General features: G+C 38.4%; 1 protein-coding gene across 5 annotated transcripts in view; it reads left to right on the forward strand.

Annotated features, from left to right (window-relative positions):
- The window catches only part of LOC125464119 (transmembrane protein 120B), a 65,797-nt gene that overhangs the window by 25,887 nt on the left and 24,749 nt on the right, over positions 1 to 15,161 (forward strand). For 3 of the 5 annotated variants that reach the window (XM_059655052.1, XM_059655051.1, XM_048556201.2), the window contains 4 exons: positions 3,823 to 3,882; positions 6,385 to 6,446; positions 8,743 to 8,839; positions 12,024 to 12,113. In XM_059655052.1, the coding sequence (XP_059511035.1) occupies positions 3,823 to 3,882; positions 6,385 to 6,446; positions 8,743 to 8,839; positions 12,024 to 12,113 (309 nt within the window). Of the gene's footprint in view, positions 1 to 3,822; positions 3,883 to 6,384; positions 6,478 to 8,742; positions 8,840 to 12,023; positions 12,114 to 15,161 lie in introns of all 5 variants that reach the window. The other 2 variants (XM_059655053.1, XM_048556202.2) reach the window with 1 other exon arrangement.

Raw genomic sequence — 15,161 nt, forward strand, 5'->3', positions numbered from 1 at the left:
CCTTAGTTCTCACAATGTTCTGGGATACATTGGATCAGGTCCTGGAGATTTATGCACATTTATATTCTCTAAGCCCTCCCGAACAACTACTACTACTACTACTGTAACATGAACTGTTTTTAAAACATTAAAGTTTATTTCTCTGCATTCTCTAGGCTCCATTTCTTTTTCCACAGTAAAAAATGATGTGAAATAGTCATTTAGTATCTCACACATCTCAACACAAAGACAACCTCCTTCATCTTTAAGAGGCCCTGCTCGCTTTCTAGTTACCCTCTTGCTCTTAATGTATTTGTAGAATCTCTTAGCATCAGCAGACAAGGTTAAGGATAATGCACTCTCCTATCCCCTTCCTGGCATCTTTCTTAAGAATGCCCCTAGACTCTATATTGATTAAGAGATTCAATTGAACCAAGTTGTCTAAATCTAAAATAAGATACTGTTTTGTTCTGGACTAGAACCTCAATATCTTTATTCATTCATTGTTCCTTAATCTTGCCAGCCTTACTGTTCACTCCAACAGGAACCTAATGTCTCCGTACATACTTGTTTCTCAATTTCCCTCCTACTATTGGGGGGCCTTTCGTACGATCCCATCAAGTTGATCTTCCCTTTTCATATTTCTAATTTCTACCCATATGTCTTGACTAGATGATTTTTCAGAAATATCTTCTCTAGTTACTGCAGCAATGTGGTCCTTTATCAAAAATGCCACGCCCACATCTTTCTTGCCTTCTTTCCTTTCCTTTCTATAGCATATAAAACCCGAATATTGAGCTGTCAGTCTTGTCCATCTCTCAGCCAAGTTTCTGTAACAGCTATGACGTCTCAATCCATGTTCTTAAACATGCCCTGGGTTCATCAGCCTTACCTGCAAGACCCCTTGCATTGAAATAAATGCAGTTCTTAAGAGTTACCACAACTCTGACTCTCTGTTGTCTTTTTTTTCTAGTTAACATGCTGCCTTTGCATTCACAGCCTTCTCCATCAATCTTTCTATCTGCACTGCTATTCAGAATACCTTCACTATCCCTCTCTATTAGCATAAAGTCTCCCTTTCCAGGTCAGGTTAGACCCATCCTGTTTGAAAAGGCCTTTTCTATTCAAAAGACATTCAGTTGTCCAAAAACCTGAATCCCTGGTCAGTTTGTCAGCTCTTCAGCCATTGATTTATAGAACATTAAACATAGAACTGCACAGCACAGTACAGGCCCTTTGGCCCACGATTTGTCTCCTTTATCCTTTAGTTCCTTCCCTCGTTTGAATTCGGCATTGGAAGTAAACCAGACGTTATTACTTTTAAGGTTGTATTTTTTTAATCTTCTACCTAACCTCTTGAAGACACTCTGTACTGCTTTAATCTTTTCCATAAAAATATCATTCCTACAAATGTATTCAATAGTTTCCAGCTTCTCAATCTCAGCTTTAACAGTATGCTTGAATCATTAATTCAATCCTAGCACTACGAAAGCTACAAACCATCCTAAATTTACCCTACCTGCCACAGAATCTATTCTGCTGACTGGTGAGACCCCGTAACAATAATTGTGTTAAATTTTGTCAAACGCTGTTTAACATAACAATCATTCCAAGTGTCCAGTAACTGATTGCCTCTTCCATTTTCTGCAGGGAGTCAATCCCTTCAACAGTTCCCAAAATGGTTTATCTATTTGATAGAGGAATAGCCAGCGGAGACTTTTGAACTACTGTCTTACCTTTTGTGACAGTCACCCATCGATTTGCTGTGTAGTAACTTTTTGAAAATCTACTAGCCATCTTGCTCTGTACCTCATATGCCCTTAATAACATTAAGCCTGAAAAAAAAGGAACTTGCAAAACACCTGATATGTAAGATAAATTACTTTTCATTACCCTCAGAAAATAATGTTAAGATTGGAAAAAGGTGAGTGTGTGTCAAACATATAGAACTTAAATAAAATCAATCACTTAGCTGACTAACTGAATAAAAAAAAAACTCTACTTCAATAAGTTCCTCAAAGGAAAAAATCTTGTCCAGAGCTGACCACATGTAGGACCCCCCCTAAATGAAAACACAACTCCTTACTTTTGAAAAAAATCTAGTCAGTTTTACAAAAAAAAACTTATGCAATGTGAAAAAAGATAACTTTAAAACGCATATAGTTTTTGTTTCCTTAGTGGTCTGGAGATATGGCAATGGAGCATTTCAGTTGTCCTACAGTTAGGAATTGCCAACATGCTATATGCCAGCCATTCCCCTTTTTGTTTCCTTATTCTCTACCCCACACTGGTGGTGTTTGCCGTAGAGTAATGAAAAACAACTTGAGCGCGCATCTATCAAGGTCACGCTTCAAAAAGGCAAATGGTTGGAACTAGTAAAATAACTTGTTTTTAAATGTTTCACCTATTTTGTGATAATTTATTGCAACAATACTATGACTTTTGTCCTTTTTTAATGAAAAGATGTTGAGATGGAGATGGCGATCAGTTTGTTCCAATCCAATAAAGAGTTTGTGAGGCATTGGTTCTTTTTTTAAATTGCTACAACAGAAGTAGCAAGAAGGGGTGGGGCGTCAAGCTCCCACATAACCAGGAGTTTAGTTTAACTTTCATTAGCTGTTGGAGTTCGGAAGCAGCTATACATTACTCTCTCTCTCTGGATTTTATCTTAATGCTCTTTTCTCCTGGACTGGAGAAGTGTTGCATATGAGACAAATTTATTTTACTGAATTTTTCTCTACCAAGGGTGTGTTTATCAGATGTTACTATCTTGGAACAGTTAATCAGTGGGAGTTAACATAAATATTATTTTGTTAGACATTTCAGTAGAGTTACAGTTAAGCAACTTTTTTTTTCTTATTTTGTCTGTATTTTAACTATAGTGTAAGAATAAAGTGGGTTTTGCTTCAAACCTGATTGTTTGACCAATCAAATTACATCCAGAACACACAAAATTACGCTTGCCTTTAATAATGAGATAAAGTTGGTGTCTAGGTTACCTTCTCAGTATACTTTGAGGAGGTTTGGGCTGGTCCATAATAAGATAAAATGCCTTGATAACCCCTCAAAATTGGTAATAGATTGGAAATCTGACTACAAATCTGGATTTCTGATTCATTCATACTCGTTTTCCATTTAGTGACACAGTTGGAATGAATGAAAGGTTTCAGTTTTGCTGACAAAGTCGTTCTTTTCCAGAATTAATCTCACCATCACAAGGTTGCTAGAAACCTTTTCCAGAAGTCTTTTTGATGAGTCCAGTCAGACAGTTTCTTTTGATTTATTGGCACATAGACCTAAGCACAGTTAAAAGCTTTGTTTATGAGCAGTACAGGCAGATCATAGTAAGCAAGGACATACAGATCATGGGGTGTAAACACACTAGACAGGCATACATGTGACATTGCGCAGTGCGTGTGCTAGGCAAGATTGACAACAGGAAGATCAGCATTATTTGAAGTTAGATAGTCCACTCATCAGTCAAATAATGGCAGGGAAGAAGCTGTTCTTAAACCTGCTGGTACGTGTGTTCAAGCTTCTGTATCTTCTGCCTGATGGAAGAGGTTGTAGGAGAATGCCAGGATGTGTTGTTTCTTTGTTGGCAGTCTTTCCCTGGCAACAGGCTGTGTAAAGGAGTCCGCGAATGGGAGGTTGGCTTCCGTGATGGTCTGGGCTGTTTCTTATGGTCCTAATTATATAACTTCCTGGTTTCTGAATCACGAAAATGATGTGTGACAAATTGGAAACTGAAGTTCCAATTTTGCTGTCTCTGGGAATGGTAAGATGTAATAAAAAGAAATTCCAATTAGTTAAACCCTGTACATTTTTTTTTCCTTTCTTCAGGCTATACTTGAACTTGGTGCTTGGAAATGTGAATGTGACACTTCTCAGCAAGCAAGCTAAGTAAGATCAGTTTATTTTTTACTCTGGTTTTCAAAATATATTCCGGCATGTTTGTTAGTGCTTATTACAAGCTACGTTGCATATCAGCTGACTTTGCAAAAGAGTTTCTGTTTTCATACTTGCTTTCTTCCCTTTGTAAAGGTTCTAACTTACCCCGGAATATAATTCAATGGGTGCCAGCAGACACTTGACATTTTGCCCCAAAAAGCCATTCTTCATATTTGTTAGGAGTATGTCAACAGAATGTTTTGACTTTTGGGAGCATTACAGTTGAATTCAGATCTGAACTTACCCAGTGTGCATACTTGCACCTTCCAGCTGTAAAGTGATCATAAGTAGGAATTCTGGGCTTTTTTCTCTCATGCCCTCAGACTCCAGGGTTTCTAGGATCATTTATAGTGTTGGAACTACTGGCTAATGAGATCAGATTACTTACTGCACACCAGGAATTTAACCTGGAACCTTTTTGGTATACTTGGCTTAAGTACTACGTTTGTAATTGTTAGGCCTTCTGAAGAATTTGTTTAATTTGTACTAAAACCATATTTAGTAAACTTACCACCATAAAACCAGCCACATTCAACAATCTTTTCAGTTCAGTTTTCATTTGTCTCATCAAGTTATGATGCTGGGATTTTCTTTTAAGATGACACTGCCAAGTTAATTCATATGTTTTGCATTCCCTTCTACTTGTTATTTCTTCTCTAAAAGCACCACTTCTTGTTGAGAAGCAGTAGTGTGACTTGCTTCCTGTAGTTCATCTTTAAATTTGTACAGAAAGCCCAGAAAATATATTAAAAATGCCCAGAAGGTGCCATGTGCCTTCCAAAATATCAAGCAAGCCACTGAATTAAGTTCGTAAGTACATAACTTCCTGGACACTCCCACAGTATTGGTTCCTTCATTTTATTACGAACAAGCTCTGGGGTTTTCTCCTAACCGAAGACCATTGGTACACTGCGCAGCGCTGATGCCAGGAGAACCACAGTCATACAAACTGGCAATTAGTTGGTTTCAAATGGACTGGTTTGTTAGAAATTTTATTTACTTTGCTGGTTTACCGGTGGACATACCCAACAGCATTCTCCTATAACTCAAGGCAACCATCTGAAGCATAGTCCAGCTAATAAAATAATTGCACTGTAACTGTGCTGTCACTGTGCATCAGTATTTGATATCGTTCCTGAAATAATGCCATTCCATAAAGTTCAGTCAGTAATGGCCTGATTTTCCTTGTAAAAACAATGGTAAAGCTTAAGGTGCTCACGTTTATTTATGATTCTTCAGTTTGGTATAAATTTGCCTTTCTTACTTAAAGATAACTAACAAAGCTCCCTTTATGCACTAGCTCAGAGAGACATACTGCTGCTGTCCACATTACCCTCTTTTCTGTCTGAACATTGTCTAGCTCCGCTTACTACAATTCGCATTGAAAAGTGAGAAAAGAGGGGAATTGAACACCCTAATCATTCAATGTGGAAATCAGGTGTTAATGCTATAACCTATCGCCATCCCATTCCTTTCTTAACTATCATCATACATTATATTCATTCACACACTGTTTATTCCATGAATAAATTGTGCATTTATATTTTTGATTAGCACCACCCATGCTGGATAACAATCAAAAATGCCAGTTAACTGCGAGTTACATTTCTTGTCACAAGACAAGGTATAGCTGTCTTTAGGGGAGAGGAGAAGTAGCTGGCCAGTTAAAGGCTGTGGTAAGGCTGAGCACAACCAGAAAACCACTGTACATGAGGACCTAGCTGACTCCGTGACCATCAGACTAACTTTTTGGTTAAAGAAATCAGTTGGCAGTTGCAATAGCCAAGCTGATGTAATAACTTTATAATTCCAGTGTTCTTTTATTATTTTTCTTAAAAGAATATTATTAATATTTAAAAACAGCTAATAATAATGCATTATTGCAATACTGAAACTGACCAGCTTTCTCAAAATGAAAAGAGTTGTCTTAACTTCAGTTTCTCAAGAATTCTGGTTGGTCATGAGCTGGATAGTCTGAAGTTTATATTATGCATTTCTTATCAATACTGAATAAAGACTTGAACAATCAGCCAGCAGTGACCCCAATGCAGTTTCCAGTTAAATCAAAGCCAAGATTTATTACTGTACAAAGTTGTATGTGAATGAGATCTTCCCAAAATATGAGAACAGATGTCACTGAAACCTTCTGTAAATTGTGTGAATAAAGTGTGCATTTCCCAGTCTCCCAAAATCTGAAATACAACTGTTTGTGAACCTCATGGATTTAATACGTGCTCATTTTTTTTTGCCAACATCCTTGTTGCTTTTGGATATAGTATAATAGCTATCTAAAATCATTGACTTTAAGAAACACAAGTTGAATTTACTCTTATGTCTGCAAGTTAGGATTTGAAGAACAGGTCTAAAACTGAAAAAACAGATAAAGTCCATGTTTTGTTCCATTCCATTTGGGTTTAAAAAGCTTAACTATTGTTTCCAACAATGTTTTCACAGGTTTGCCTACAAAGACGAATATGAAAAATTCAAACTTTATTTGACCATCATCTTATTACTTGGTGCGATATCTTGCATGTTTCTTCTGAATAGGTATAAATTTTGTTTTGTCCAGTAAAATTGAATTTTTAAATGTCAGAGTTGATGTGGTATTGAAATTTGGGCTAGAAACAATTCAGTCATGGCAAGCTGTTCTATATAAACATTGTGCTTTGCTTTTGTCAAGTCATTTATACAATTGACAAGAACGAAGTATTGATAGTACTGGAATTTTTCAATTTTAACCTAGTATCAGCTTTTTGCATTAGTTCAATGCACAAAGTAGAACTCCCTTACTTATGCCCCAAGTAACATGCTTTATCTCAAACTGCAAAAGAGAATTCTAAATTGCACTAGCTGATTTTCTTGCACTCTTCACACTGTCTGGCCTTTCTGAATGAGACCTCCAGTCAATTTAGAACCAACAGTAAGAATCAGCCCAATTTCTGCCCTAACCTACAATCTATATGAAGTGGTATTATGACTGCTGAAACTTCATTTACTCTGACCCTTGAAACTGCCAAACAGAATTACGCTGCTGTCAAGCTAAAGTTCCTATATTGAAGTGACAAAGTTTTAGTCCAGTCCACGGAAACATGGTGTTAACCTTAGATTAACATATATCTCTTTTATTGCAAGTTTACAAAATGTTTGTTTTTTGCTTTATGTATGCAATTGAATTTTTTAATCTGTTCCAGAGAAATTATTCTGTTCTTTTTAAATGTCCTTTGTAGTTATCCAAGCAAGTTTTTTTTTAAATATCAAAGAACATTGTTTATGCAGAACAGCCCTCTAGGTAGTGTCTAAAATGATTGATTCATTTAAATTTTGCAATGCATGGAATTTGATGACATGATTTAGTATCAATTAAAATTTCTAGGGGGCAATGGAACATTTTCTTTGGCAAAAATCTGTCAGTGCAATATGACCAACATGTTGTTCACACTGCACAGTTTTTTACCTTTGCATGAATTCAATGAAAAGGAAAATTTGACATCATTTTATGGCCAATCAATTTACAGCTACCAGTTTACTGTCTGCGCTTGGGTTAAAAAGTTATGCCGTCTTTGTTTTAACTGCCTTTTAAAGTGGATAGCTTAGTCTAAATGCCTAACTTTCTTAGGAGCTTGTATGTCATGTTAGCTGATATAATTCAGGATGCCAGTGATGAACTAATGTTGCTGATGGTGTTCTGAGCAATGGAAAGAGCAGTATGACCAGGTTATTCAGATTCCATGAAGGAAATGCACACGATGTCTTGACAATGGTGCACATCTAGTACATAGAAAGCATTAATCTAATTATCTAGGCTAATTTGTGAAGATTTTAGAGTAGATTTGTAGGTTGGGTTGTGGGTGGTTCGTTGTTCAGCAGACGTTTCATTACCCGGCTGGGTAAAATCCCCTGTGCGGCCTCCGATGAAGCGCTGTTGTGTTTTCCCGCCTGGTATTTAAACTCTGGAGTCCTGGGACAAGCAAAGCAGAGACAGGCACGGGAGTTCCTAGAAGTCTGGTACTCCACAAAGAAAGCCATCAACAAACATGCAGGACTCCACCCCATATACATGCCATTGCGAAGAAAAAGCGGAAGTGAGGTAATCCAGCTCAACAGGCTGCAGAATTTAAATATCACGTGGGAAAACACAATGGTGCTTCATCGGAGGCTGCACTGATGATGTTACCCAGCAGGGTAATGAAATGTCTGCGGAATAACAAACCAGCTGAGCAAGCCAATCAACCACAATAATTAGTGAAGAATTGCAACTTGAAGGAACGAGAGGGGTACTGCTGTCCTTAGACCTACTCCCAAGATCAAGTACATTACTCTTTAATGTCTCATGCCTCACTGGGGTTGTGCACTGAAATCAAGCTCCGCTATGGACCAGTTTGGGCCAAAGGGCCTGTTTCCATGCTGTATCACTCTGTATGACTGTATTCTCAGAATTGTCATAGAAGTGAAAAGTTTTATCAAAATACACAAAACTTTCAAACTTTCCTGTCTTTTTAGATTCAGGTTAACAGAAAGCATGGGCCAGATTTCTGTACTTAACAAAAATTACTATTTATTACAAATAAATGGATTCTAGATACAGGTAAACAACAATGAACAGTTGACATATAATGCTACAAGTTGAAACGCAGAACCCCTTTGAAACTCTGTTTACATGCATATGCATGCAGATAGGCTGATAAACAAAGGTATTGGTGTTATCATGGAGGAAGGACTGGGAAGGCAGTTCAATGGTCCATCTCCATAGGATTCACTGAGCTGATCCTTTTGCTTGTCAGGACTTTCTGCTCATTGATCTCTCTTCTCCAGGTACCTTTCACTTCCTTGCAGGAGGCACAAAGCAACTGATTCACAAATTGCGAAGTCTCTTAGCTACTCATTTAAATGCCACAGCTTACGGCAACTGGTGAGCAAAAATAAGCTGGCTTTTTTAGGCTTTAGGTGTTTCTTACTGTGCGGGGGGAGAGAGAGAGAGAGAGAGAGAGACCATCTCCCCTTCCAGAAGTCCAAAGGTTTCTGGCTATATTGTTCACATGTACAAAGCTATTCAGCAACCTGGTACATAGTTGTTGGCAGGCAAAAGGCTGTTATTATCTACAGCTGGTCACAGTTCCACCAACAGATCAGTTACTAGCTGCAGAATGTGTACACATTGTCAAACGTTTTCTCACTTCGTACACCTCATTTGTAAGATCTTGCCCCACTCCTTCAACAAGCAGCGGTGTAAACAGCACTTTATAATGAGTGTTGGTAACAAGCTTTTAAAGTGCCGCAGTCTCTTCTGTGGTCCTTATCTTTTAAAATAGATTTTTTTTTAAAACTTCCACTTTTTTGCTTATGGAAAAAAAGCAAAGATGTGATCTTTACTTTAACCATTTTAGAGTTTAAGATGTGAAACTATTCAGGACATGATTTCTTGCCTCCCCATCATCCCCCCCGCCCACCCCCGGCCAATTGAGAAAACCAAGTACATTTAACTGTGCGTGCCAGACACTGGGAAAAGCAGAATGATCTTGTGATTACCAATCTAGCTTTCACTCTTTTTCCTTGTGGATAATACTGCTTTCAAGTGCCTGGGACCAGAAATGTATGCAGGAAGTATGTCTAACTGCAGCTCCTGGAAGCCTGAATTTCAGAGCTGGGGTCACTGTGGAGCATTGGCAAGTTTGAGAGTATCATGGATAGCATGTACAGAGAGATGGTCACTTTGCAGGCTTAGACTCAGGGATCACCAGTTTGAATAGGTGACCACCAGGCAGAGAGAGAACTACGCAGACTGCACAGGAGTCATCCAAGGCCATTGCTCTGCAAAGCAGATATACTGCTTTGGATAACTGTTGAGGGGAATGGCCTCTCAAGAAAGTTGTAACAGCCAAATTCATTGCACCACGGTTGGTTTCTCTCTACAGAAGACGTAGAATGAGTGTGGGGAGGCTTTGGTAATAGGGGATCCAGCTGCATAGAAATGGACTTCAAGATGGCATTTTGCCTCCCAAGTGGGAGGATCAAGGGTATTCTGAGTGGTTACAAGATATTCTGGATTGGGAGGTGAAGAGTCAGGATCCTAGTATACTTCAGTACCAGCAACATAGGTAGAAAAGGGGATGACGTCCTAAAAGCAGAATATAGGGAGTTAGGAACAAATAGGACCTTAAAGGAAGTGATCTCAGAATTACAACCTGTACCATATGCTCGTCAGTAGAAATAGCAGGATAAGTGGTGCAAGGGGGAGGGTATCATATTTTTTGGGGGAGGTAAGACCAGTGCAAGCTGGATGGTTTGCACCTGGGCAGATCCAAAACTGATGTTTAAAGGACTGTATTTGCTAGCATGGTTGGAGAGAGTTTAAACTAAAATGATGGGGAATGGGAACTTATGCAGGGAGACTGAGGAGAGGGAAATAAGGGCAAAAACAGAAGACAGAATGGGAAATTTTAAAAAATGTGATTGGCTGGGAATACAGCAGCAAGAATCTAATAAGGCCACAGTGCAGAAAAATTGCAAATGGAACTTGGAATGTTAACAAGACAAGCCTTGGTGCCTTCTGTCTTAATGCATTGAGCATTTGCAGTAAAGTGGCTGAATTAGTAATGTATATTGATATAAATGGATCTTATATAGTTGGGATTATGGAGACATGCCTGCAGACCCATCTTTGGATCCACCAGATCATAGTGGTTATCTTAGGGAAAGCATTAAACAGAAAATTAGAGATGTAAGTAATAAGGGTACATCTATAACTTGTGTGATTAATCTGCAGCTAAATTGCGCAAGTTAAATTGGTAACAATACCATAGAGGGGGAGAAATTCATTGAGTGTATATGGGAATCTAGCCATACAAGGCCCTTGGGGAGGAGTGAAGCTCATATGATTGACTGACTTATTGAGATGGAGAGCGATAAAGTTGATTACGAAATTATGGCCCTGAATTTAAGTAAAGAAAACTACAGTAGTATGAAGGGTGAGCTGACTGTGATAAATTGGGGAATGTTACTTAAGGGGATGATGGTGAATAGACAATGGCAAATGTTTTAAAGAGTGCCTGGAGAAACTGACCATGGCTAATGAAGGAAATTAATGCTAGGAAGGAAGTTGCATATGAATTGGCCAGAAAGAAGCAGCAAAGCTGGAGCTGAGCACAGCTTACATTTCTACAAAGGACGATAAAAGGATTGATTGAGAGGGAAAATAGAGTACAAGATTAAACTACCGGGAAATGTACAAACTGATTGTAAGAGCTTATATGGGTGTGTGCAGAGAAAACGTTTAGTGAAGACAAGTATATGTCCCATATGTTCAGAAACCAAGAAGTTATAAATGGGAACAAAGAGATGGCTGACCAATTAATTACATGTCATGGTTCTGTCTTAACAAATGAGGACACAATGTCCCAAAAATGTGGAGAACTACAAGTTCTAGTATTGCTCTTTTTTTTTAAGAGTAAGTGTTGGTTTTGGTAATTATCTCTTTGTGCTATTTTAAAAACTTAAGCGTGAATTTAATTTATGCTGACAACTTGCTGAGTTGATTCTGTGCTTGATGGCTAAATTGATTTTATTAGCCTAATTTCATATTTTATAAATGTATCAGATGAAAGTAGGACGTGTTGAATTCAAGATGTACCTGTTTTATATTATTAGCATTAAAAATGCTATATAATTGTTGTCTAATGTTCCTTCTGCTACATGGCAACCTGAAAGTCCTCATGCAAGCCATGCACAAATTAACGGCTTTAAATTACGACATGTGTGGCCATACAAAAATAAGTTTTTAAAGGGTTTATATACTTTTAAGGAAATCAACCACATATTCAAACAAAAACCTTAGAATGTTGGTCACACTGCGTGAGGCTAATCCAGTTGGGTGGCTTGTATTCTATTGGAAATAGGGACCATTTGCTGGATGAAAGGCACAAGTGAATAATTACAACTACTTGTGTCAGTAAAGACTGCAGAATTATTCAATTATTTCAAATTAAAAAACAAGTTTGATTATACAGACTTCATCAGTAAGGAACTCTACTGTTTTAAGTCCCATCTTTTGTTCAGTTACTCCATTTCTAATAAAGGTTATTTGTTTTTGTTAACAGGGTAATTGATGAAATCTTTAATTTCCTGCTGGTTTGGTATTACTGCACATTAACAATAAGAGAGAGTGTGCTCATTAGCAATGGATCAAGGTAATATGACACATTGCTATTTTTGGTACTTGTTCCTAACTAAAATTTTGTGTCATCAAAAATTTGTTTTAATTATTCTGTAGGACAAGCTTTCCAGCTACATTTTAACTCAGACCAGAAGATGTAGAAGCAGAAGTAGGCTATTTATCCCGTTGAGTCTGCTGAGCTATTTAATGAGATCGTGGCTGATCTAATAACCCTCATCTCCACTTTCCTGCCTTTTCGCTATAACTCTTGATTCTCTTACTGATGGGAAATCTACAGCAAACTTTGTTGTAACCGGTACCTATGAACAGGCGCTCTTTGATAACAGACAAAAATTATATACCTGAAATACTGGAAGTTTATTATGATGTCCAAGTAGTCAATTGAGGGTGCAAGTGAGAAGGCTCTCTGCTGGTAAGTTTTATTTAAAACAAAGTTGCATTATTATTTAAGTGACTTATGCTGTAAATAAAGTGTATCAATGATGCGTATACCCTCTGTATTACTGTTGTATTACTTAGTGTGTGTTTTTGCATCGATTATGTGGACCTGTTGATCAACTAGAATATTTAATCAACCAGCACACTTTTGGTCCCGTAGGTGCCAGTCAACAAAGTGCTTGCTATACCTCAGCTTTAAGTATAATTAATGACCGCCTTGAGAGTCCTGTACAGAAAGAACTCCACACATTTGCTATCTGAGAGAAGAAATTCCTCCTCATGTCTTTCTTAAATATATGACCCATTATTCTGAGATTATGCCCTCCGGTCCTTGACTCCCACAAGAGGAAAAACTTCTCTACATCTACCTTGTTAAGTCCCCTAAGAATCATGTTTCAATATGATCACATGTAATTATTCTACATTCCTTTTGATTACAGACCCAACCAACTCCACCTTTCCTCATAAGACTGTTGTTGATTGTTGGAAAAACCCATCTAATGTCCTTTAGGAGAGGAAACTGCTATCCTTACCTGGTCTGGCTCGCATGTGATTCCAAACCCATGGTGATGTGGTTGACTCTCCTAGGGATGGACAATAAATGCTGGCTTAACCAGCGAAGTCCACGTCCCATGAATGATAAATCAAATAGTCCCTCCATATCTGGCATCAAGTAAGTTAAATGTCACTGCACTGCCTCCAATGTCAGTGCATCTTTCCCTAAATAAAGGGCCCAGAGCTGCTTACAGTATTCCAGCTGTGGTGTATAGTTTTAGTAAAACTTCCCTATATTTATACTCCTAACTTCTCATTTTAAAGTTGATAGTATTGTTAGATAACTATATTTAAGATTGTTTTCAATATGTATTCATGGTGACTCGTAATGGTCCTGTTAGTCCTTCTGTAACCATACTAGAAAGCTAGCTTAACATAAGGGAGGTGTATTGTACACTGTGAGGAGATGTTGATGTTACATCACCTCTTCCACCACCAGTCCCTGTTATTATTAACCAAGGCGGTACCCCACAGCAAGTATACGTCACATTCAAAACAAGGATCACACAGGGATATGATTCATGTGACAACTCATATCCAATAATGAGATGGATTGAAAAAGCTGAGACACTGAGTTAGGGATATTGGATTTGAGAGCAAGATTGGCCGTTCGGCCCTTCGAACCTATTCTACCACTCTGTAAATCATAGCTGATCTGATTCTGGTCTCAGCTCCATTTTCATTCCTGCATCACATGACCCTTGGCTCCCTTGTTTATCAGAAAATCCATCTAACTTGGCCATGAATAAACTAAAAGCCCCAGCCTCCATCCCCACCTTGGGGGGATAAACTCTAACAACCATCTGAAATAAAAAAAAGTTTTGTCATCTTTGTATCGAAATGGAGACCTCTTGTTCTTAAACACCTGTTCAGTATCCTAATATATAGTTTATCTTCAAAAACTATAATGGACTTTTACTACCGTGGGCCTTAAGCAAAGTGTTTGATGTGTACAGTGTTTTGCAAATAGGATTCTTCTGCCTCCCTGCGATCAAAACAAACTCATGCAGTCGCCTGAACAATTGTTCATGATCTTAATTTACATCCTTGCACCCAGAAAGGACACATCTAATGTTTAGTGCATTTTCAATCTTGTCTGCTATGATTCAACATAATAGTCACATAAACGACCAAGAAATTATCTAAACAGTTGCTGAGTCGCTTTCCTTGCTTTCAGTGGCTCTTCTGCTGAAGCTATGCCAAATGTGTAAGATCACCTCAGAGGAAGTTCGTCACTTGGATTACATCCAACAGATAATAAGTTACCTTGTCTTTTGTGGTCTCCTTTTCTCGCCTTACATCTAAGGAATATTGCATTCTGGTAAAACAAACAACGATCAGAATTAGACAATTAGAAGTAGGACCTAGGGGTTTAGGTACATAATTCATTGAAGTTTGCATCACATGTAGATGGTGGTTAAGAATGCATTTAGCACACTTGCCTTCATTACTCAGACCTTTTGAGTAAAGAAGTTGGGACATCATATTGAAGTTGTACAGGATGTTGGCGAGGCCTCTTCTGGAGTACTGTGTGTATTGCTGGTTGCCATGTTATAGGAAGGATATTATTAAGCTGGAGTGGATTCAGAAGAAATTTACCAGGATGTCGCCAGGAATGAAGATTTGAGTTATAAGGAAAGGCTGGAGAGCCTGTGCCGACTTCACTGGAACATTGGAGGTTGCAGGGTGACCTTATATGGATTTATAAATGTCATGAAAGAGATAGATAAGGTGACTCCAACACATCCCTCACCTTCCTGGACCTCTCAGTCTCCATCTCAGGTAACCAGCTAGAAACTGATGTCCATTTCAAGCCCACTGACTCCCACAGCTACCTTCCCAAAATCCACAAACCTGCCTGCCCTGGTCGACCCATTGACTCAGTCTCTTCCTGCCCCACCGAAATCATTTCCACCTATCTGGACTCCATTTTCTCCCCTTTGGTCCAGGAGCTCCCTACCTATGTCCGTGACACCACCCACGCCTTCCACCTCCTCCAGGACTTCCAATTCCCTGGCCCCCAACACCTCATTTTCACCATGGACGTCCAGTCCCGATACACCTGTAT

This window comes from Stegostoma tigrinum, chromosome 26 (assembly GCF_030684315.1).
Source record: "Stegostoma tigrinum isolate sSteTig4 chromosome 26, sSteTig4.hap1, whole genome shotgun sequence".
In the NCBI taxonomy this organism is placed as follows: Eukaryota; Metazoa; Chordata; class Chondrichthyes; order Orectolobiformes; family Stegostomatidae; genus Stegostoma; species Stegostoma tigrinum.